At 39.8% G+C, this 26,290-nt stretch overlaps 1 protein-coding gene across 1 annotated transcript in view; it reads left to right on the forward strand.

The window, feature by feature from the left end:
- The window catches only part of Ap3b1 (adaptor related protein complex 3 subunit beta 1), a 198,252-nt gene that overhangs the window by 142,469 nt on the left and 29,493 nt on the right, over nt 1–26,290 (forward strand). Inside the window, exon 23 of the mRNA XM_051182988.1 lies at nt 21,241–21,472. Coding sequence (XP_051038945.1) covers nt 21,241–21,472 — 232 coding nt within the window. The remainder of the gene's footprint in view (nt 1–21,240; nt 21,473–26,290) is intronic.

Genomic DNA, 26,290 nt, shown 5'->3' on the forward strand with positions numbered 1-26,290 from the left:
CCTCAAGGGCCTGCATGTGATGATAGCTCCTTGATGACTAGGGTGGTCCCAGTATTTAGAGGTGGCCTCTTAGGAGCCAGTCTTTCCTAGGGACAGAGTAGGAGGCCAAGTCCTTTTTCCTCCAACTTTGTTCATTCAGGTATTTATTCAGGCCAGAGACTAAGTGGTAGGTAGAGGAGGCAAGATTCCTGTGTTTCCAGTGAAATGTGAAAAAGAAGTTTGCCCCAAAGGCCAGTGCTTTTTTCATAGAAATTCTATAGCTGTTATTGCCATTGTTATTTTTCTCATATTCCAAACAGTGTTGATATTCACTGAGTCCTATATCCCTGCTGTGGTTTTCAACCATTCATGCATCTTAAAATTGAGATGTCTGAACTACTTTTGCTCTCAAACACACAGTAGAAGGCTATTTTTTACAAGCTTCTCTTCGTTTGCTTTCTTTGAATTTGCATGTAGGCCCTTGTTTTAACCTCCTGTGACACTGTGGTACTAACAGTGGCAACGGTACTGCGCCTCTTGTCTGGGGTCAGTGTGGAATTTCTGGAAAAGATGGTATGCCTCAGGAGCCCTGCAGCTAATGTCCCCTTGTCCCCAAGGATTGACAGTGAAGTATGTGGAAAAAGGGAACCCACATGTAACACGTGAATTTGAGCAATAATTGGGGTTCAGGGCAGACCACATGCACATGCGTGCGCGCGCGCGCGCACACACACACACACACACCAAACAAAAACAGCTTCTAAAGTTAGTTTTCAATCATTAGTTGTGGCAAGAAGTATAGAAATTTAGCTACCAAATAGGCTTATGGCTTTCTGCTGTAGGAAAATGGAATCTAATGAGATTAGCACTCGCCATGTGAAGGCTGAGGTCTTGACTGTGTCTTGTGATAAAAATTTAACATGAGAACAGAGCAGAGCCTCCCTTAGGCCTGCTTTACTATCGAAGCCACTCACTAATTTAAGAAGAATCTGAAAGGAAAGGCAAGCTGTAACTGAGGGGAAGATTTGGATTCACTCCACCTGAAGTCTATTCAAGCAGCATGTGGGATCACTTGAATAGTTGTACAGAACAATGATGATCGTGATTGAAGTTGCACTCTAACCCTGAAATGGCTGTAAGCATGCCTTCCACTCCTTTTTTACCTCCAGAGTGTCGGGGTTCCCCCCAAGTTGCCTTGCAAGGGCAGATTGCTGTGGGAGGCGTCCTGCATGTATTAGTAAGCATGGCATTCCATGAGTATGCAGTGTCATCCATGAAAGTGCTCATGTGTCTAACTTATATGATAACAGCAGTCTCAGAAATATGTTTTATACTTTGTTTTAAAGGTGAAGGTGTATTTAAGCTCTGAGCTAAGGGACAAGTCCAGCTAAAATCAAATTCCTTTGAGTTTAGAAGAGAAAGAAATTATGAGTCAAATTTTAAAACAATTTTGTCATTTTAAATTTGAGGAAAACCCTTTATTTGTTCTGATGAAAATGTCAGTAGTCATGGAACTGTGTTAAAAATAATGAAAAATCACTGGCCTGGGTCTGCTTAAATTGAAAACATTTTTTAATTAAAGTTTGACAGTATTTTGTGCTTCCATTGCCTAGCTATGTCCTGTCTTGTTCTTTTATTCAGTCCTCTGTAGTTGGGAACTGATTTAATTTTGCAGTTAAACGTGAAGGTGTGCCGTGCCGTGCCGTGGCCTGGGGTCTTTCTCTGATCTACTTAGAGGTTCCATTGTCACCAGAGGCCATTCCCATCTGTCCCTTTTCTGTGTTTTAATGGGACTAACTTTTTTAAACTTTCTTTTTATTCTTTGTATCTTTTGCATCATGCATCTCGGTCCCATTCATTTCCTGTCCCTCTGGATACACAGAGCTGATTTTGTTGAAAAGGGAAAAGATTAGAATTGATTTTGAGTTTCAGGTAATTTTGTAAAATATTTTAATTGGTTTAAACAAACACATGCCAATTTAAGTCTTTTACTTTAAAAATTACATTATTATGGGTGTAGGTTAGAGGACAACTTGCTCTCTCTTACTCTGTGGGTCTTACAGATATAACTTTGGGCCATCGGCCTCAGCTTAGGTGCCTTTGCTCCCTGAGCACATCACACACGCACGCGCCCTAACCCTAACCCAGGTTAAGTCTTAAATGGTAAAGAATACTCCTATTGCTTTGTGTGACAATGGAGATATCCCCAATGAGTCACTGAGCTGCTAATTATAGTCACTAGTGAATAGAAAGCACAAAGGACACCCACATGTGCAAAGAGAAAGAATGGAGGACTTGAGAGTAATGAAAGCCATGGCCTTTCTCCCTCTTCTCTGCCATTCTCTTTGCTTGCCTGTGGACATCATTGCCAGGGCAGAGGCAGTTCACTGCTCACCTCCTGCTGCTTTCTTAAGATTATAAATTTGCTTTTCTTTCCCTTCTTACAACTACATGCACTGTAGTAGGAAATGGGAGGGACTTTAAAATGTGATTTATTCACAAGAGATTTTCCTTTCGGGTAGATTTATTCTCTATTTCTAAAACTGACGTCACTTTGTGTGGCTGTTGGCTGTCACCCTTTTGGTCTCACTGCTTCTGTTGAATTTTGCCGTTTGCAGTGAAGGATTCCTATTCTCCCTTAGTGTCACAGGTGACTGCACTGGCCAGTCACATGTTAAATCTGTTGTGTGTCTGTCAGGTTAACTTCCTGTTACCACTGTTCTCTTCAAAAGCATGCTCAATTTGTTTTCTAAACACATAGCACAGGAAGAAAAATAAATAAATCTATCTCATTTAATGGTGTTAAATCTTTTAACATGAAAGCATGAAAAATATTATTATAATATCCATAAAGACTTTGTTTCCTTTCCAAGAAAGATAAAATGAATACAGCTATAGGGTACATTCCCAACTAACACAAGAAATTAATTTATTACCAGAGATAAGAGAGCATGAAGTAAAATAGATAAGTACGGTATATGACCCTAATATCAAAGAAAAGTAAAAACCACTTATCTTGGAATAGATCAGACACACTGTTATTCAAGCCATTCAGGAATGTAATTACATCCATCTTTTATAATCCTATCAATCAGGGTTATTTCTCTAAGTTTGCAGCTGTTCTACATTCTGGGTTTATAAATACCTCCCCAGAATGTTAGAGTAGCACTGAACACTATGGTTCAAAGAAACAACCATTCCAGAACTGCGTGTAGGCAAAGCTTGAGATGGAGAGAGCCATGTGTACATCCTCCTGAGGCCATTCCAGCAAGGCAGCTGCATGAAATGTGAATGCTCACTGGTTGAAGAAATTGAGGAAGTGGATTCTGGTTTGGGGTGTGAAATACAGTATTTTAAGGTTTCTTAGGGCTAGGTGATTTTTGTTTGTTTGTTTTTAATACATACAAGCCAAGCTTGTTGATAAAATTATGTCTAAAATCTGTTTTTTAATAACACAGAAGTAAAATAAAAGATTGGGTTAGATGGGCTAAGCAGATGCTGCCGGGTTTGGTGTCCATCTTCTCTTCCCCTCTTGTGGTGGGCGTCCAACCCAGGGTCTCCTGCCTGAATAATGCCCATACACTGTCTTGGTGCTAAAGAGAAATAACTTGAAACTCAGTGAAGAGGAAATAGTTGCTATTATATTAGCCTCTTTGTTTTGTAGACATTTGAAGTCTTCCATAATATGTTTTTAAATATGTAAATTCATATGGCATATTTGATAGAATTACGATCTGGTGGCGTAGCTTGTAAATTTAAACCCATCATCAGTGTTGAAATAGGTTCATAACCTCATCTGAGAAATTATGGGACTAGAACAATTGTTTCTCAGGTCTTTTTCAGCTCTGAAGTTAGGAAATATATATATACATTAAAGATATTCTAATTGACTTCAGCAAACATCATGTAAAGGAAGGGTTTTTTTTTTTTTTTTTTTCTTTTATGTAGTAAATATAATGAGACTTGGAGTCTGAGTCCCAAGAAGATAGAACAGAACCTTTGTGCTGGCCTTCCCACCCTGGTACTTCACAGGAAGGGTGCTCATTAGACACATACATGCCATCTTCCTGCTTTCTAGGACTCATTCCCACTGATGTCTGCTTAAAGAGCCCTATTGTCAGTCTTATGACGTCACTAAGTCAATTATTCCCACCAAGTACATATCTAGAAAATAGTAGAACACTGGGACTACCAGGATGGTTCAGTGCCCGGAACTCATGTGTGTGTGTGTGTGTGTGAGAGAGAGAGAGAGAGAGAGAGAGAGAGAGAGAGAGAGAGGCAGAGAGAGAGGCAGAGAGAGAGAGAGGAGAGAGCGAGCTTGAGAGAGCCAACTCTCTCAAGTTGTTCTTTGACTCATGTGCATATGTCATAGCATGTTCATTTGCATGAATAGACACACAAAATAAATAAAAAGTTTTAAGAGACTAGTACTCATTGACACATTCCTTTTATTACTTATGTTCTATTTCAGACTATAAAATGGAAGGGAGTTACTGCATTGTATTTGACTAAATGCACTATATACCCCATGTTCTGCATTCCTCACATGCCCTCTTAATTTGGTTTAAAAGTACATCATGAGAAACTGAGAATCTGGAAATATGATTTTGAGTTTATTTTCCTGTCAACAGAGATCTCCTGCAAATTGAGAGTACATCTTTCTAAGGTAACATTTACCTCCTCACATCTGCAGCAGCTATCAGACATGACATAGGACATATTCATTGACCCTAAGATTTTTCATCAGAACCCAGCAGTGAAAGGGGGCAGCCCCAGCCAGACAAGAGGCTCATTTCAATTTTAACGGCTGTAATTAAAGGTTAATTCGCTGAGTCAGGATTAACGAGGAAAGTACAAATGATAGGCAAGCAGCTGCCTTTATAATACACGATCAGAACAATGCAATTACAGTAAGAATTAGAAAAAAAATCAACTTCCGGAAAAGGGTCCCTTAATGAATGAATTAAACTGTGATCACTAAACACAAATATATGAAATAATGCTTCTTAAGGAATCATGTAAATTGACACTGCATACCTAAGTATGTTCTGGCAACAATGGGAATAAAGGTCAATGCTAGGAAGTTTCTATATTTCTAAGTTGCCAAAAAGTATGAGTCTGTATTTAAATATGATGTCTTTAGATGACAACATGTTTCCCACTCTATTCTTGATGTCCAGTGGTCTCTGTGGATTGTAATTGATTCTCTTCCTGCCCAGCTCTGCCAAGTACTTCTTTTTATACCTTCCTGCTCAGCTCTGCCAAGTACTTCTTTTTATACTTTGAACCTATTTTCCTTATAAAGACCATCCTAAAACTCCATTTCCTCTAGTTTTAACTTGAAAACTGATAAGCAATATAATTCTCAGTTACATTATATTTATATCTTTTATGATTTTTCTTAAAACTCAAGCTCGGTGCTATATTTTATTTTATCTAGAACATATTACTCTCTTTCTGTGTGATATATCTTTAACCTTGGAGCACTGATCCAAGCTCTTACATTGCTGTAACTTGCTAGAAAACTCTTAGTTACTTACTATGCTAGACATCATTCTATGAAAGCTTCATATAGTAGGACCTTACCATATGTTACCATCTTAGCTGTTTTTATGCTATCATAATTGAATCCACATACTTGTTTTTAGTTATTTGAGTCCTAAATTTTGTCATATAGTTATCACCTGTCACAGAATGTAAAAAGAAATTATAGACATGCAAACGTAAAGATATAAAGAATATCATAAATACAGACCATGGAACATGATTCCCTGGAAGCTTGGGTTTTGTCCGTTGCTTTTAAGCTGGTTCCGTGTAGTAAATCTTATACTGGAGCAAATCTAAGTATTGATGCCAGGAAGGTTATAATCTGGTAAGACGGTTCCTGAAAAAGGAGGAAGTGGTGTTACTTATAGATTTGTGTCATCTGATAGCACACTAGGAGCCATTGCTGCCTGAGGAAAGGAGTTGTAGGTTGCTTGAGGTGATCTTTTTATTTGCTGTTACGTTGACAAGTGCTGGAGGATTTGCCCCATGTGTACATCCTGGGAAACCTGGGGAAAATTGATAGTGTTTCCCTAGTATTTAGATTAACCCAAGCATTGTATGTGGAGTAGTACAGCATGCTGTTTTGAACAATATTTTGACATTAAGAACTCCACAAAATAGTATTTAAGGCCCTTTTGGCGTGGGCAGTTGATAACTTTTCATTCATAATTAGCTCATAGAAAACCGGGAGACATTTCAGGGAAATTGAACTGTCAGTGGGTAGAAACAAGCATTTGACCTCATCACATTGAGTGGGGCCCATCATAATTTGTTCATTTGGTGCCCATCAGCCCAGCCTCATCTCTCATACGGCACCTCGCTGACCTTCCCTCTCCAATTCCGCTCAGTTCAGCTTTAATTATGACTCTGCAGACCTGGAGAAATATTGCAGCTTGCTCTCAAAAACCCTGAACTGCCACTCACCAAAAGATTGGTTTTTAACAGGTAATAAATGCCCAGAGGAAATGGTGCTGTGTCCACACACAGAGCCCTGGCTTCTATTGAGCCTTGGCTTGCTGTCCATGCGCCACTGTTGCCCACAGCGTTATGAGCAATACCTCCTGACAGCCTGCCTCCACCCCTACAAGGAAACGTCAGAAGTTCTTCATGTGGGCAAACTTTTATAGGTGCTTGGTCTCTGGTGAATCCCAAAGCCTGTTGAGAAACAGTTTAAGTAAAGTGTTAATGCTTTTAGGGTGCTGCATTCTCTTTTTTTCTGCTTTGGTTAATAATTGCCTTTTTTAGATTGGCCTCAGAGAGTGAGAGAGAAAACCGTGAAAGCATCTGGTAGCGGTAGAATTCACTGCAGTCCACTGAGCGTTGACCAAAGGATCGCTGCTGAGTTAAGTGTTGGTTCCAACGACAAGCAGAGAATGAAAGCTTAGCAGCATCCAGGTTGCCAGCACACTACTGTCTGTTCTGTCTGTCCCTCCAGGGCTGGCGTTTTACAGAGTCATTCGATAGCAAGCAGGAACTGTTTAGGGAGACAGCATAAAGCTTCTCAAAACAGAAAATTTAACTTTTGCTTTCAGATTATATCCCTAGACTTCATTGCAAATAGAAACACTGAGAACTGTAGTTCCACACTGCATGTCCTCGTACTGAGTGTTGAACTGTCAGCAGGATTTTCAGGTCATTTGACGAAAAGGATACAGGTGCAGTAGCCAGCACTGAAGGTGACTGCTGTTCTCATCAATCACTTTGCCTTTCTTTAAGTTGATACATAATGGACCCCTTCAATCAGCTTCCATGTTCTTTGTCACTTGTTTGGGACGAAGGAAAAAAAAGAAGGAAGGAAAGTGGAAAGGCCAGGCTGTGAAGTCAAGGTTAGGAAATGAATTGTTATTTACCCTGGGTCCAGCGGTGTCATTGTGAAGGGGGTTGCTCTTCATAAGACACTGGTTTGAGCTGTGTGGTGATAGGCAGTTGGAAGCTCTTGTGGGTCACTGTGTGGGCCACGCTGATCAGAGTAGTGAGCCAGACTGTGAACTTGAATTAAGACATTGCGTTGTGTCAGAAAAATGTTGAAATCACCGTTGCTTTTACTTCCCAAAATTGCAGCAAGTATAACCCTGAGAGCATCGTTCTAAGGGGAATGGGATCTGCATCACCCACCTACAACTGAGCTTTATACCATCTGCCATGCTTAATTTGAATCAGAGCTTTCTATTATTGCGGGGGAGAGGGAGTTTGGGGTGGAATTTGTAAAGGTTCCCCACTTCCTAGAACATGTAGTAAGTACTATTCGCCAAGTCTGAATTGCTCATTTTAAACAGGTGACAGGTAAAACAGTTGAAAAGAACTATTAGGGATTAGCATCTGGCATGTCAGGCTCCCCTTAGAAAGCAAACCCTTTGAACTAATTCCTTAAAGAATGAAACACACCTAAGAGAAGGTTATCAACTCTTCAATTTTTTGGTAAATAGGTGCACATGTCCCCAAACCCCATCTTCAGTGGGGTTACATATATTCTAAGACTGACCAGTGTGCTTTCTAGGGGTCTGTTTTTATGGATGTGTGACTTAATGCCTCTGTCTTACTACTAAGCCCTCAGCCAGAGGTGCTGTTATGTAAAAGGCAATGTGATGACCTGAGCAGGTGTTATATTACACAAGGGAATTATGTATCATGGATATGTGAAATGTGCTTCCCAGTTTGCTAAGAATGCATTGGTTAGAATATAGCTTAATGTTCTTTCTAGTCTCTACAGATTTGGCATTTGTGTCTGCAGTGAACTCTCTTGCTTTCAATTAAAACTTTGGAGATTAAGGTTTCTTGATGAGTTTCCGCTCCAAAACCTGATTGCTTCTATTAATAAATGTGCATGGAAGCTGGGTGCAGAGGCTCACATGAATCCCAAGGTCCGTGAGGGCTAAGGCCAGCGGGTCTGGAGTTCAAGGCTTTGTCTAGGCAACATGGTGATACCCTGGCTTGAGACATAAGTGTACATGGACTCTTCTGCTCTGTTTATTGCAGTCTTAAGTTGTGATGAGTAAGTCATGGCTGCATTCTCAAGGTGTGGTTACACTGTAGGAAATCACGTGAGCTGGAAGGGAGAGCAGAGTCTAGCTGCAGAGTCTAGCATGTGAAGGAGAAGGACCCGTGCTGACAAGTCTGTAGGGTGGGAAAGCCTCTTAGTATTGATGTACATATACATATACATATACATATACATCCCTGAATTAAAGCAAACACATTCTCTAATATCATTTACACATGGAGCGTTTCTACCAAGACAACGTTTGCCATGCCACATAGGTTTCTGTCAGATCGATTCCCTAAATTGACATTTTCCCAGTGCATTTGTTGCATAGCTGGTGATGCTTTTTGCCTGAGTGCTCACTGGCACACCTGTGGTACTCATCCCTACAGTTGTAATGTGTGACAGACACAAACAGCTGCAAAATGATTAGAACCTGATTGCAGAGTTTCACAGAACCTCTGAAACACCAGACCCTGTATTGTATTTGTTTCAGAAAGCCATGTCTCTAGACAACATTGCCTTTTAAAGGCTTCTTCAGGATAGTATTCTTTATTAATATTTAACCCATGCCTTCCTAGCCCAGCTGTCTCGTTATCAGCTCATTCTGCCCGGCCTGAGTGCCTCTCCATTTTGTTTTCCTTCCTTTTTCCCATTGAAATGTGTTTGTTCTGTAGTTAACCAGAGTCTATCACTGCCGCTAATATTAATCCAAGAATAATCCCACTTTGCAATCATATTTCAACAAAGTCCTGCCACCTGAAGGGGGTAAAGATATGGTGACTTGAGAAGGGTCTTATTTGTTTCTTGTTCCTTCTAGTGAATCACAGAAAGATCATAATCAACTCATGGTACTTACTAACATGAAAGGGTGGCTGTGGAGGCAGGCGTCTTTTTAAACCAGCCCTCTGGCAAACAGACACCCAGTAGTGTCTATGGCGATTGTTGTTGACCCCAGCAGGGAGGAAGCAGTGCAGGGGGACACTGCTCCTGTCGGCTCACGGCCCCAGTGAGTCTCCTGTGTGCATTTGTCCCCTGCTCCTTCCCTGGCGGAGTCACAGCACAAGGATCCACAGTGGGAGTGTCAGAGGCGGTTTCTTAGTAATGTAACATATTCCCACAAACTTGATGGCAATGCAGATTTATTGACCTTCTGTAGTTTACATATGAATGTTTTGCCTGCATGTATATGCATGTACCATGTGTGTCCGATGCCTGCAGAAGGAACAGAGCCATCTCTCCAGCCCCACAGATTTATTATCATACAGTCCTTGAAGTCAAGGGTCCAAAATAGCTCTCACTGACGTAAGCTAAACAATCAGGCTGGGCACTGGTGGTGTACACCCAGTACTTGGGCGGCAGAGGCAGGCAGATCTCTGAGTTTGATGCCAGCCTAGTTTGCAGAGATAGTTCCAGAAGAGCCAGAGCTGTTCAGAGAAACCCTGTTTCCAAAAACAAGCAAAAAAAAAAAAAAAAAAAAAAAAAAAAAAAAAAATCAGCATGGCTCTGTCCCTTCTGTAGCTGTAGGGAAAAGATGGAATTCTTACCCTTACCCTTTTATACTTTTCGACCTTCTAGAGACAGATCACATTCCTTGGAGGCTATCATAGGCCACAGTGATGTTCAGATGGGTTCTGGCCATGGAGATTCTGATCTCCTGCCTAATTAAGCCATTGCCACTGGCAGATCCTCTCGAGAAACTTTGCAAAAAAAAAAAAAAAAAAAAAAAAAAAAAAAATCAGAGCAAGTTAGTTTTTGCCTCTTGCTAGTGTTTTTTGATGTGTAGGGAAATATTAATACATATTTCAATGCTCATAATTACAGTTGGTTTTTGACAAAAGCATTAATTTACCCCATTAAATAACTAGCTCATTTGTGCTTTTAAGGCATCGGAGAATTAAGTCAATTGTGTTTGGAAAAAGGCTAAAACATGCAAGGAGATTGTATTATTCAGGCTTAGCACATTACTAGTTACACGGGGCGTGAGAATATGCATGAAGTTAAATGATACCTAAATTAAATAATGTTGTCGAAGTGGAGTGTGTTAAGACCTATGGCAGTAGATGTAGAAGTGGCAAGGGTTGAATTGGCATATTGGGCTGCAGCTGACCACTGTATTCTTAGTAATAATTGGTGTTTGACTTAATATTATTTAAAATAGTAGGTGACAAATAGATGATAGTTTACTGTGATTTAAGTAAGGCAGAACTAAAGTGAATTATTTGTGCAAGACTGGAAAAAAAAAAAGTGAGAGCCTAAGATCTAAGTCTGAGGTCCACTGCTTGGGGAGGTATACTTTGAAACCTTTTTTTAAAAATACTTCATCTAAGTGTTATGGATCTATGAAATATTGTTCTCAAAATGAAGTGATTCTTTTCAGAGAAGGCCTAGCCCAACATGAAAAGTAAAATTATTTCATGTCTTGTATTCCCTGAGCTAGCACTGTTTTGTGCTGTTACGTGAGAAGGTTAATCATAGCTGACCTATCTCAGAGCCCACTGTCAGGCTGAATGCTCTGAACCAAATGATGGAGTTCATGCTGCCCTCTTCATAGCTGAGTATGGAGAGTAAGCCTTCGTGAGCACTGCTGTCTCCTAGTGGAGTTTAAAGTAAGGACCAATGGGCAGAAGTTGGGCAATCAGAACAATAGGAGTGAGCGTTGTTGGGTTAGCCTTACTTACATGGACAGACATTAACCAGGGAGCTGCCATGTGGGGCTGCACGCATGCACTGGGAATTCTCGGACTGGTTTGCCTTCAACCCTTCCTGTTTATATGTAACTTATCCAGAAAGCTTGTAGAGAAAACCATCAAAGAGCAGTGATCAGGTAGATGGGCAACATCCTGTATAGACACGGAACTTTGCTCTTGAAGAGTTGGATTTATTTCTGGACATCAGCCTTCTTAAAAGCAGTGCATCAGCCTCTGTCCACAAATGCTGCTATAGTCAGTGATCTGTTGGCTTGTCCATTTTCAGCTCGTAGGACAAAATAAATGAAAGCCAAGGGCATTACAATTGGGAGGGAAGCAGGGCTGTTATTTAAAAGGCTTTTAAATGATGTCACTATATATTCTTTTAACAACATCCTCTAAAAGCCTTTGAAAAAATAGTCCCTACCTCCCTCTGTTGTTAACAAAGATGGTGCAGGGACTGCTCTTTAAAAGGCTGTTAAATGGTGATCCTATATATTTTAACATCAACATCATTTAGAAACCTTTTAGAGACAGTCTCTTCAGCCACTGCTAACTGGGAGGGGAAAAGGACATGGGGGAAGGGATTGCTTTTTTAAAGGCCTTTGGACGGCACTATCAATAAATACAGCAATATTGTTATAAAAGCCTTTTTCCAATGATGATTCAGCTTTTTTGATGTGTACTTTTAACCTCATGACCCTTTGTCATCTGACAGATTGCTGTTTCAACATTGACTGAAAACTCAGTTTACTAGTAATCCCCCAAATACCGTTTATTGAACTTTGTAGAGCTTAAAAATCAGTTACACATATACTGTTACGTTCAGACTTCGTAACAACTAGATGAAGCAGGCAGGATGTGTAAAATTAGCCCCATTTTGTAGAGGAGAAAGATAGAGAAGTCTAGGGAGTTAGGATGCGTGGCTTCACAGTTGATACCCAAACTCTACCCACTCTCCTGGTCACTTTCACTTGACTGCTTATTCATTCACTCGTTTGTTTGCTTCTTTACTTTTGGCAGGGTCTCACTGTGTAGCTTCTGGTTGGTCCGGAATTTGTTTTGTAGACAAGGCTGGCCCCAAACTCAGCCTCACAGCGGTCTGCTTGTGTCTGCCTCTCAAGTGCTAGGATTACAGGCATGTATCACTGTATTGCCGCCCCAGCACATTCTTCTTAATAGTGGTATTCTGACTTGGTCTTCTAAAGTGCCCAAATGCTAAGAGTTAGTCATTTTAATTCTGCAACTGAAATTCTGAAGGTAGACATGCAGAGGTTGTTGTAGATAGCAATTAACACAGTCCCACAACTGGTCAGTAGACAGACATAGACTTTGGGGTGCACAGTCCTAAGTGGGACATGTATATCTAATCTTCTCCCCTCGATGCTCTGGGATCATCACAGAAGATGGGGTAGAAAGATTGTAAGAGCCCCAGGTGATGAATGACTTTAAGGAAACAGGAGTTTCTGAACACAACAGGACACGTGCACACATGAGCTCTGAGCAGTCTTGACAGCATGTTCAAGACTTGCAAAAGCTCAAACCAGACAAAATCTCAGCATGGAGGAGGAAAAGTGGGAACAAACTCCCACCTGTAATTGAGAATCTATTGACCTTGACCGCTGCTGGATGAGGGAAAGTCAGTTTTATTTAATGATGTGACTGACTCCTGGTAGGTTGACTACACTTCAAGGCGGGCTTTATATCCAGGAGTAGGTGGACGGCACTCGCTGGACTTAACGGGGTAGGCATGGGATATATGAAAGAAAGTAAAGTTGGGTAGATAAGGATGTTTGAGAGAATCTGGGAGATGAGGGAAGAGGCTGATATAATCAAATTACATTGTATGAAATTCTCAAATAGTTAAAAGCATTTCACATGGAAAATAAATTAATATAAATATGAATAGGGCACAGGTTATCAGAGGCTGTGCTCCACACACTTGCCTCCCCCCCCCCACAAAGAACCTTAGGTGCCTATACTGTAAATCAAGTACTTGATCAGTGAGAGACTTCAAGTGTTCATACACAGATCAGGGAAACTATATATGAGTGTGTAAATGCTTGTCTGTGTCTCTATTTCTGTCTTGTGATCTCTAAGAACCCATTTCCACGTCCTTGCTCAATGCCAGGGATTTTACAGTAGCATTGGTACCTGAGACTGGCACTATAATAGAGAAGGAACTCTTTACAGTCCGTTCTGTCCGACTGAATAAGGCATCCTGGGTGGGGTGTGTTATTTCAAATTAATATACCCATGTACATCGTCTGAGATATCATATCCTGCCCCTTAGACTTCCATCTCAATGATATCCCTCAACGTGGGAGACCCATATCCCCTAACTTAGAGTTCAGTTGAGTGCAAAGAGGCATAGCTAGCCATAGAGGCCACAATTCAGTCTATGAAATACATAGCACCCTAATATCCCTTCCTTATGTAAGACTATCTTCCCATGTCCTCTTCCCTCCCTTACCCTTTATCCTTAGATTTCCTACTCATATCAGTAAAGACCATGACTTCTCACACATGGTCTTGCCATCCTTCCATTGTCCTAGGAAACCCCCTTGTCTGTGTCCTTTGTAACCACACAGCCTGTGATGTGCTGGATTCTGACCTCACCTGGACTGAACTTCAGGCACACTGTTTAATTTTAGCTCAGAACTATAACTCATTGCCTTGCTTGTGCCTGCAGAGTTCTCTGGGAGATGGGATTTGATGGAGATATCCTATATAGAGTATTCCAAGGTCTCTCACTCGATAGACATTGTCCAGTAGTAGGTGTCAGGGTCACTTTGCACCTACTGTAGGAGGAAATAGAAGCCCTACTTTTTAAGAGTTGCATTTTTTACAGGGGCTAATGGGAATAGAAGGACCCTAAGATCAGGTTGACACACTAAAGTGACATCATACAGTATGGGCAAGAAAACAATAAAAGTCAAAAAAGAAATGGAGAGAGACAAACTCCTAGCATTTCCTCTAAAATCAAGAAGGAGACAAGGGTGTCTACTCCCTCTTCAAAGTCTTAGCTACAGAAAGTAGGCAAAAGAAAGACGTGGGAGGGCTAAAAATAACAAAGGAAGAATTCAGACTATGGTTTGTGGTGACATAAGACTATAGAGTACTAGGAAACTCTTACCTCTAATATACACAGTAAAGTTTCAGGGTACAGAAGTTGACAGCACAGCAGCCTTCATATATACCAACAGTGTACTCTGAGAGAAATTGTGAAAAAACATCCTATGCATAGTAGTTCCCACCTCAAATTAAGTAACTCGGAACAAATTTAACCAAGACTTGAAATACCTCTACAATGAAAATTTGAAGACACAGACAGGAGCTCTAGGATTCTGGAAGATGGAAATGGAAAGAGCATCTATGTTTCTGTATTAACAGAGTTAATATTGTGGAAATGGCTGTACTACCAGAATTAATCTACAGTTTTAATGCAGTGCCCAGTAAAATCCCAATGACATCTTTTATAACTCTAGAAAAAAAAAACAAACAATCCAATAATTACAGTGGAATCACAAAAGACTGTGAGTAGCCAAAGCAGCGCCAAGGAATAACAACATAGCTGGAGGTATCTCAAGCCATGCAATCTACCAAAATTGAAGGCAGAAGTTATAGCTAACTTAAACAGACCCATTACAGGTAATGAGATTGAAGCTGTTATCAAGTTTCCCAACAAGGAAAAGTTCTTAACTTTTAAGGAAGATTTAATAATAGTTCTTTTTAACTTACTCCATAAAATAGAAGATGAAGAAGCATTCAACAAAATTGATTCAACAAAACCACTGTTATCCTGAAACAAAACTAGGTAAAGAAAGAACAAAAAAATCCATAAACAACAACAAAAATATATAGACCAATTTCTCTGATGAACGTAGATACAGAATTTCTCAGCAAAATATTTGCAGACCCAGTTCAGAAACACAGTACCAAGAACATCCAGCATGGACAAGTGGGCTTCATGCAAGGTTGGTTCACTGTGCATAAATCAAGCACTTTAATGCATAATCATCTCAATTGATGCAGAAAAGGCATTTGAGCAAGTTCACCATGCTGAAGCCCTGGAGATGGTAGGAGTAGACAGAGTAGACGTCAAGATAATGATGTCTATACATAAGTCAATAACCAAGACTGTACTAACCAGATTTTTTTTTTTTTAATTAAGCATGCTGATAGTAAACTTGTGATTGGAGGGGAAAGAATAAAATGTTGTAAAGTAATTCCCTCTACATTGCAAACTCAGTGCAGACTGACATGTTCTCCATGTAGGGCCAGAAAACTATTGTTGGTGTTAGTGATGGAGCCACAGGGCCTTGTACATGGTAGACAAGTGTTCTACACTGAGTTTCTTCAGCCCCAGGTCCTTTGTAAAGAGGGCTAGCTAGGTGAATACCTTAGCCTTGAAGACTAGCCACTCAGTGATGCCACTCAATCATGGTACAAAGATAGCCTTGGAAAGACAGAGTATAAAAATGAACAAGTGTCTGTTCCAATAAATAGTTTAGAAACTAAAATAAGGGTTTTACATATTTGAATATCTCAAAAATATTATAGTTTCACGACCATTTAAAAATGTTAGAACCACTCTTAGTGTGCAGACTGCACAAAAATAGGCTTTGCTTTCTGGTGCCTGTTTACTGACATACATATATTAATGAATTCATCAAGGGTACATACTGTGTTCAGATTTGCCTGTAAACAAATTTCATTATTGTTATTATTTATGTATATGCGTCTCTTGCTCCCTTGTATGTCTGTACCACGTGCATGGCTGGTGGTCACAGGTCAGAAGAGGGCATTGGCTCCCCTGGAACTGAGTTATATACACGGTGTGGGACACCATGTGGATGCAGGGATTCCTGTCCAGGTACTCTGCAGGAGTAATAAGTACGGCTTACCATTGCCCTCTGTTTCCAGCCTCTCCACACGGATTTTTAAGATGTGTTGATTATTACAAAAATAAGTGAGGAAGTCTTGATATTTTCATACTCTATGCTCGTTACTCAAAATACTAGAAGTCAACACAGTTACTGTCTACAATAATCAGGTTTACATACATTTCTAGAAGGTTTAATACATTTCTTTGGATCTGTGTGCTTCCAGGTAGAGGTAAAGCAAGTTTGCCCTTTGCTTTTTTAATCCTATACTAGATACTGCTCGATGCAGTGAATGGAGACACAGTGGGCTCACTTTCTACATTTACTAGGTAAATTAGACAGTATTGAGGCTTTCTGCCTTGTAATTCTTAACAATTGAGACATACATTGGTTTAACAAAGCACTAATTTAAAAGAAGCTGCGTACCTCTGCTTACAGCCTCTTCCTTACCTCGTCGCTTTTGTGAGTCATATGTGAATAGGCCCTGCTGTAAAATAAGCCAAACAAAACAAGACACAAAGAGAGCAGTTTATATATTGTAGCTCTTCATTTTTTTGAAATTTAAAGACAAAACAGATTGATAATACTTCAAGATGATTGTGTAACTAAATACGATTAAAGCATAAAAGGTTGGAAACCACAGTTTTCATAAAGCTTTATGTGGGGTTGTCACCTCTGAAATAGTAACGCGGCTGCTGAAGGAGGGCTTGGGGGGAGCCACTCACTTGATACTCAGTGTTTTATTTTTCAAGTCTCATTTCAAATTTTATAATTCAATCATTTTGAACAGCGATGTTCAAAATAAGTTTTACAACTTTAATCTTAATAATCTCAAGAAAAAGCAGACATGCTATGTCATAAAATAACTATTAGTGACTAGTTTGTATCCTATAAATCTAACTTGAGCTGATAATATGGTCCATTACCTGCTAACTGCACAGAGTATTTTTCATTTTATACTCTTCAGTTACTTTTTAGTGAAGTGTTAAAAAATATGAAGCTTTTCTCCTCTCTAAAATCGCACGCTGTCTGTCTGTTATTAGGGAGATAACAGCTCTTATAAATGTTTCAGGAAGCACTAAGTCGACAGTTATGTGCTCTCTCACTCCACGCTTATTTGCTTACTGTAATAAACTGATAAAATATGTGTGCTTTGTCTCTGTGTATCTGCAAGCATCATGAGTCACATAGATTTCCTTTAGAAATAATGTTGTGGCTGCAGAATTGATTGCTTATTTTCATAAACCATCCAAAGGTACACACACAAGACTTTTATTATTTAAACATGTGCTGGGGAAAGATTTGTAGGGGATCATCTCGCTGATACTTATGCTTTTGTTCTCCTCCCTCTGGGGGAGGATTTTCATTGTGCTGTCACTACAGCTGGTGAACTAATTACCTCCTCAGGAGTCCTTGTCATCTATGTAGAATGCAGCAAGCTTTTAGCTTCTAGAACATTTGTTATCACAAAATTAGGACTAATGTTTTCTGGGCTGTATAGCTGGCTGCTCCTCCAAAGGACCTAGGCTCAGGGTTCAAATCCCAGTACCCACATAGCAGCTCACAACTGTCTGTACCTTTCAGGGGATCTGACAACCTCACTCAGACATACATGTGGGCAAAATACAAATGCACATAAAGTAAAAATAAATAAATCATTTAAAAAATTTTGTCTTAAGCATTATTTTTTATTCTGTCTTGGGTGATACACATTTTATTAAAATCATTTTTTTAACCTGAATCTAGTTGTTTCTAATGATTGTTTCATAGGACTCCTCATCAAAAAATTTTTCTTTGTGTGTACCTTTAGAAATAGTCTTTTTCTCTTATTCATAGCTCCACATATATATTAGAAATTACATATAATAGAGATCTTAAATCATTTCCTAAAACTAATAAATGCTGATGCTAATGATTCTCCATTTACCACCGCACTGTGCCCCAGTAAGCCTGTGATAGTTTTAAAAAATATTGTATTTGAACACTTAGCATCAGATAAAGTATAGTTGCAACCAATGCTGGAGTTAGATTTTTTAAGAAATTCTGTAGCATTTAAAATGGTGAAATTATGATTTGTGTTCTTAAGATGGATAAAATCATGTTTTAAAGTAAGAAGTGAATAGGAAGCCAAAGAGTGAACATGAGAGAAATCAAATATTATGTTATTACTATGCTGGGCTTGTGGTTTACACATTTAATACCTATACTCTAGAAGCAGAGGCAGGTGGGGAGCTCTTTAAGTTCTGGGCCAGTATGGTCTACAAAGCAAAATTCCAGGCCATCCAGGGCTACTTAGAGACCTTGTGTCAAAATAAAGGAAGTTGGGGTATGGGAGGAGGAGGAACATAGTATTAAGTAACAGTGGAAAAATATAAGGGAAAATATGGAGGAATGGAAGTTTTATTAAACCTTGTTAGGAAGGTGACATTGGAGCAAAGATGTATCACAACTGAGCCAGGTAGATATATGGAGAGTACGTTCCAAGCAGAGCAGGTCACAAATACCAAGGGCATATGGTAGAAGAATGGTCATGTGGCTGCTGTGTTAAAGCAGTGAGGGATGGTGTAAAGAGTTTTTTCTTTTACTCTCCACAAAACTGGATGCAGTGCCGATACTGGTGGCGGGGGCTCGGAGGAAGATGGCAACAGAGGGAGCCAAGAGCGAGCGCTTATGTCCCCTAAGATGTCAACTCGGCCTGCTCTGAGGCTGCCTAGCCTACCTGTACTGTGGCGTTTATCGCACTGATTGGTTTCCTCGGTCCTCTGGAATACTTTGTTTTAGAGTACTTAGTAGCATTGGCACAGTCCATCAAGAAATGTGAGATGAAAGAGAGAATAAATGAGTGATGAGCAATATTAGTTGCAGCTTTGTGTTTGAAGTAATGGTGTCCTTAGAAAGGCCTGAGATGACTCATCCTTAGTTACGGAGAGATAACTCTGGGGTCCAAAGAAAGAAGACTTAAACCTTGAAATAGGCCCCATGCTTAAAGATACCCACCCCTCCCCATAGTGCCAAGCTGTGAGCACGCCTGTAACACAGGGACTGCAGGACGGGAGCACTGTGCTGGTCTTGCCAATCCCTAACCTTCAAGTCGCCCTCCTTTCTGCATTGTAGTTTCAGCTTGTCTTCCCCGTGCTGTGCGCAGCCCAGAGTTTATGGGTTTCCAGAAAAGAGAAACTGCCTACATCAGCATCCCTTGAAGGACTTACTCATGGGTACATCTCCGACATGATATAGGTCAAAAGTGACCTGCTCAGGCATGCTTGATATCTAATTAGGGAGTCACCACGTACTACTGGAGAATTCATACCACTCATCAGCTGAGGGCTTGTGTGTTAAGCTGGCTGTTGTAACTTCAGTAGTGTCTCTGAACCCGATGTACACATGAACATTTGCCTGTTCCAGTCAGCCTTCTGTCTCAGAGTATGTTCACACTGAGCATTGCTGTTTGGGTCCTTGCTAAACAGGTTCTGAAAACGTGGAGCAGCATTTAAATTTCTTAACATTAAAATGTTTAGCAATACTTTTGAGACAGGGTCTTGCTGTGTTCCACAGGAAGGCCCCAAGCTTGTGACCTTGTTATCTAACCCTCCATAGTTGTGTTTAGAGGTATAAATCACTGAGCCTAAGAGAAAGGGGGGGTCTCATAGAGACTTAGATGCCAGTGTTTGCCCTACACTTTTGAGGTCCTGTGTTTGATCTTTAGCTCTGCGGAAAACCAAAGTAAAACTAATGGTAGACCATTTCTTATTGCCACCAGAAAACCAGAAAACCTCAGTGGAGAAGTAGGCCAGTTTCTCCATTCTGAACAAATTTTAAGATCTAAGCAGCTGTTTTTTTAAATATATGTTGCAAATAAATTTACAGAATTTAACAAAAGTTACTTCAAATTCTGATACTAGTTGATCTTTTATGGAATACTGTTTTATCATTTCATATGTATGCTATTTTCATTGAAGCTAAAAATTTGAAAGATTGCTGTTCCATGGTTTTGTAATAGTGTTTCGTGTTTCTCGTTTCTCTCTCTCTCTCTCTCTCTCTCTCTCTTACACACACACACACACACACACACACACTTGCTGCTTATGATTTCAATTAAAATACAGTAAAGGAAAGAATTTAACTAAACTCATAAATTCAATGGAGGTACAAAGAGATGATTACCCAATAAAGTACTCAAGGATTTTAAATGAAGATTACCTCATCTCAAAGCAGTATATTAGTTATTTTTCTTAGTACTTTGACAAAACACAAGACAGAAACATTTTAGAAGATGAGAGTTCTCTGGCTCATGGTGTAGGAGACATAGTCCATCATGGTGGGAAGTGGCAGCAGGGTTGTGTAGCATCTGACTCCCGCAGGGTAGGCTTTCCTTCCTCAACTTAGTCCAGGTGTGTCTCCTAGGTGACTTAATCCCCTCCAGTTATGTGAAGATTAATCGCCACAATAACGAAGACCATTCTAATCAGTAAACAAAGGATGAAGCCACCTTAAGCTGAAGTTCACATTGTGGAAGAAGTTCGAAGGGAAAAAAATGTTCCTGGTTGACCACACACGATGGTGAATGCCATAATCCCAGGCAGAAGAATCACAGGCTCCGGAAGAACCTGTAGATTAAGTTAAGGAGTCAGGATGGAGAAGCAAGGCACGTGATGTTCTTGGTTGAAACAACCAAGAATACCAACTAAAAAACTAATTATAAAGTCACCAAGAGGGCCATGTATGGAATGGTTAGGGTAAAGAGTAAAAACAAAGCTCATACACTGTTTGTAAAAGGAAAATATTTACATATGCAAAGCATGAGATCCACTTCTATCATCCCAGCTGGATCCCAGAGGATCCCAAAATCAAGGCTCACCTAGGTAACATAGTGAGACCCTGTCTCCTCCCCCTCCCAAAAAATATGTTATATGACTGGGCTGTTTTTGTTGTATGTTATTAAAATATTTTAATATTTATCTGCAGAGTAAAAATAAAATTTCAATGCTGCTTTGTAATTTTTCATCCTTCTGACTAGTGTCTGTGCATGGTATCTTTTAAAGTACTGTGTTTTATATAATAACCTAAGACAACCACATGTCATAAATATTGTCTTGTTTTCCAAAAGAAGTAATAACTGTCTTCATTAACTCACTCTTTCTTCCTTCCACGTGCCTAGGTCAGTACACCTGTCATTGTGCCAACAAAAACACATGAACTGCTTCACCGAATGAGTGGGAAAGGACTGGCTGCCTGGTACAGCTTCCCAAGACAGCCTTGCATTTTCGGTGACAAGATGGTCTCTGTACAGATAACACTGAATAATACTTCTGAGCGAAAGATAGAGAATATCCACGTAGGGGAGAAAAAGCTTCCTGCAGGCATGCAAATGCATGTCTTTCATCCAATAGGTAAATACAAATTCTCATTTGAAACTTGGTAACTAAATGTTTTCATTTTTAAAACAGATAGTTTCAGAAAAAGATAAAATGCAGCATTATTTTACTAATAACTGTGTGTGTGTGTGTGTGTGTGTGTCTGTCTGTCTGTCTGTCTGTCTGTCTGTCTGTCTGTCTGTCTGTCTGTCTTCCCCAGGATCCTAGGCCTGTGTTCTGGGCTGTATTCCCAGTCGTTTTCCTTTTCTTTGAATTTACCATGGAAGAGAAATATATTTCTTTGCCCTTAGTGAATCAGGTCCCAGCATTCATAACCCCAGTAGTAATGAGAGGATGGGTCTAAGGAATCAAAATCTCCATCTGTCTCCCCTATCTGCATCACCGTATCTCACCTCTCCTGCTCATCTTTCTTCCTCACCTCATTTTAGGTAGCTTATTTTGTATTAAAAGCAGGAAAATCAGTCTGCCTTTTTGAATATAGTACCTCTCATAGCCCAAGACCTTATCCTGATTCCTTTTATATTCCATAAATTGAAAAATAAAGGGAACACAGATGAATACCGTTCTGTTGTCTTCCTATTCATGCATATGATATACAGCACCCTGTGGTGTGCGATTCCATTTATCGTGCTTTTAAATGTCTTTAATCTGTTCCTGCCATTTTCATGCTCAAAAACAGGAAGGGGAAACCTCATTTTTTTTACAATAATACATACGATGCAGCAGTGGCGGCCCTCATCTCTGCATGTAGGAGGCAGTGGTGGCCCCTGTTTCTGCATGCAGCAGGCAGTCGTGGCCCGCATAGTTGGGAGGAGCTTCAGCCAAAATCTCTATTGATAATGTGAGCTTGTGATTGTCTGGGGTATGTATGAGGCCCTGGGTATGATGTGACTGGCTGGTGTAAGCGGAGTTCTTAATTGGTCTAGATAATAAAAGGCCAGAGTCAGATGTTGAGGAAAATGCTGAGAGATCAGAGAGAAGGAGCAAGCCACAGCACACCTTACCTCCTTACCGTCTCAGCAGACAAGAAAGCAATTTCCTGTTCCTCCCTGCTTATATCCTGTTTCTGCTCAGCTAAATCACTTCCTGTCTGTCTGTACAGACCTCTGTGGTTAGCTAATGGCAAGCTCCATTCTCTGACCCCCAGTAGTCTTTATTTGTACAAGCAAGCTATCACCACAGTCTGGGGTGTGTATGAGGCCCTGGTATGATGTGACAGTCTGGGGTGTGTATGAGGCCCTGGTATGATGTGACGGTCTGGGGTGTGTATGAGGCCCTGCTATGATGTGACAGTCTGGGGTGTGTATGAGGCCCTGCTATGATGTGACAGTCTGGGGTGTGTATGAGGCCCTGCTATGATGTGACGGTCTGGGGTGTGTATGAGGCCCTGCTATGATGTGACAGTCTGGGGTGTGTATGAAGCCCCAGGTGTGACCCCAGCAGCCTCACATAAACCCCGCAGGAGGTGAAGGCAAGAGGGTCAGACATTCAAGGTCACCTTCAGCTACAGGAAAGTGTTCTGATCTATTTGAATCCAATCCAAAAGAAACAAAAAAGGATGTAGATTTGTTACGGTGACCTTGAAGTGTCAGCTCTGTTTTCTGACATTCTCTAGGAGTAAAACCCTTGGCCCAAGACAAAGTCAGTGACTTTTCCTCCTTACTCTGTTGCACATAACTATTCTGTTTTCTCCGGCTGACCCTGACATTGTGGGACTCCCCATGAGACATTTGTAAATAGCATCATACTTTGTACACATGATGTTTCTACAAGGGAAATAATGGTTTCTAATGAAAGTCTAGTAGACTTTCTTAAACAATCAGGGTGAAGTGGAGTTAGTTAATGCAAACCTCATCAAATGCCAGGATTTTATGCTTTGATAATTAAGAGAATTTAAATAGTACACACTATCCTAATTTTTACCATATTATTTTGCAAATTTGATATATTGCCAGGGAATTACAGATTATATCAATTTGTGTGTGTGTGTGTGTGTTTTTTTTTTTTTTTAACAGCTTGCAATCCAGCCCTTTTTACCTAGTTTAAAATTAGTTAAGCAATGTCGAGTAGCTGATGTATAGGTTGTCTGTGGCTGGAAATGTTATCCAAAGGTTAAAACAGTAGAACAGTATTAATGCTTCCTTGGGCTGGCATAATGAGTTGATGACCTTTTATTGGCCTATGTAGAATAGAAGAAATAAATATAATAAATTTCATGGTATGACATTAATGCAGCATTAAAATATGAATGCGGTTGCCTCAGAACCACTTATAGCCTTTTTATTCTGAGGAAAAATTTTTATGGCTATATTTCATTCATTTTTGGGCATCGATCGAATGTTTTTAGGGAAAAAGTTCTTTTCCATGTATGTAACATAGCCCAGACCCTGTCCCTAATAGATTACAGCTAGTGATGGTATGTAATTATATCTAAAATAGCCCTCCAAAGTCATCTGAAGAATGCAACAAAACCAAATATTTTGTTTTCATGAAATAAGGGAGTCAAAATGTTTTATTCATTAAATGTGCACGTCTTAAAGGGCTTAGCAGTATTGTTACTAGTCTCCAATCTATTTTATTTCACCTTCAAATCCCTGGATTTGGCCTTTCCACTATCAGGGAGGTGAATTCCTTGTGAAAATATTAGGATTTACTTGCCTAGTTTTCCAGAGCAATTAAGAATATAAGGGATTTAAGAAGTGGGTGGGAGAACATACAGACTAGCATTCGACTACTTCCATTGCCCAACAACAAGTTCAGAAACAGCGTCCAAATACTATAAAAATCCATTATATGAGTAATTTTATGCTGATTATTTTGCTCTTGAAGCATTCATATAGTAAAATATGCCATTGATCACGAACTGTCCTTCAGAATTAGCATGTCACTAAATTCACAGTTCATTATCATAGCACCCAGACAGAACCAGGCAGGGCCAAAGTGCTAGCAGTGGGGTATCTGAGAGCCGTCACCGTCCTCAAATGAAATACAGAAGATGGGAATTGTGAATGCAGTCATGTTTGAGAGATGGCAGAATTTGCTACCCACTGTGGTGTATGATTCAAACAAGCCAAGGAACAGTACGTTTATAGTGCATGGAAAAGTGTTAGGGGTTCACTAAAGGACAACCAGGATGCGACTCCGGTAGAATGCCTGTTTACCTGGGCGCCGCCTTCTACTTGGGAGGGAGAAAAGACTAGCTAGCTTTAAGCAATGAGTCTGGCAGCTGTGAGCTGATGAGTGTGTGTGTGTGTGTGTGTGTGAGAGAGAGAGAGAGAGAGAGAGAGAGAGAGAGAAGAAGGGAGAGAGAGAGAGAGGAAAGAAGGGAGAGAGAGAGAGAGAGAGGGATTATGACTCTAGCCCTAAAGAAACAATGATTGTCAAAGATTTAAGTGGCAGGTCTTTAATAGCCAACCAGTAAAATGAAAGTTGTATAAGCAAATGAAATTCAAACTAGAATCAGAAAACCAACGTAGATAACACAAAAGCAAACCAATAACATTTTTAAATGTATCTCAAACACGGGCTGTCTTCATTGAGCCTGTGAGAAGTAAACTTAACTTTTATATAGCAGCTTAATGAATTATTCTTTGTCCTGCCTCTACCATCATCTATGTTTGTGATGAGCATTAAGGGGCCAGTCATACTTACCAACAAACCCTAGATGTTTGTTTACTGAAAGAGGTGTGCTTGCTAAAATATAATGACATGATGTACCTGAAACAGGTCAAGTTAGATATAAATGTCTTGTATTATATAGTTGCAACTATTCTGAAAACTGAACAAATTGAAATCAAAAGATGGTTTCTGTTTAAATGAGTTTTATATATGTATTCATACATATTTAAGATGCCCCATTATTCTAAGATATCTTAAGTAGAATGAAAATTTTTAATTATTTGCCTTTTCTTCTTTGGCCAAAAAAAGGACAACAATATTATATCTTCAAATACTTGTTTCCCATAGTTGGTAGTTGAAGCTTGAGAGTTTTCAGATATATATATATATATATATATATATATATATATATATATATATATATATGCATGCTACTTTATTAATTTTTCAAGACAACTGAGCATACCACTAACTTCACCCTGTAAGTCCCTGGGCAATGCAGTTAGACTAGTTTTGTTTCTATAATTGGGTAAAGTGGGCACAACTTAATGCCATTACCCAAATTTATTTAACTTGTATTTTAAGTTGGATATTTTAGTTGAAATTTTGAGCCTTTGTTTAAATTTAACTTTTTATATCTAAGTATTCAGCAGTTTTGAGAGTATGATCTTTTATACACTTCAGAAGCTCAATTATTTCCATGAATTCTGGTCCAGCTTGAGCTACATAGAAAGTACAAGACCAGCCCAGGCTACAGAGCTAGACTCTGTCTGTAGTAAGAAAACAAAACAAAACAAACAAAATTCTACTGTCTTTGGAGATTGAAGATAGTCTTGGAAATATGTGTCTCATTTCTCAAAAGAAGAAAAGATATTCAACACCCTGAGCCATCAGGGAGATGTGAATTAATACTGCTTTAGCACTCCATCTCACCTGAGTCAGAATGAAGACACCACACAATGTGGGCGGGGTGTGGAGAGATCCCTGCACTGCTGATGGGATGTGAACATGTGCAGCTGCTGTAACTTGAGTGTGGAGTCTCCTCAGAAAACTGTGTGACCCTGAAGGGTCTTTGCCTGCAGAACTCTCCATCAGCACATTGCAGAAGCGCTTGCACATGCGTGGTTTACTGCACTGTTCACAGTAGCAAAAAAGTAGAACCAGGCTAGATGTCCATAAATGAAAATGGATAAAGAAAATGCAATGTGTGCACAC

Source organism: Phodopus roborovskii, unplaced genomic scaffold (assembly GCF_943737965.1).
Source record: "Phodopus roborovskii unplaced genomic scaffold, PHOROB, whole genome shotgun sequence".
In the NCBI taxonomy this organism is placed as follows: domain Eukaryota; kingdom Metazoa; phylum Chordata; class Mammalia; order Rodentia; family Cricetidae; genus Phodopus; species Phodopus roborovskii.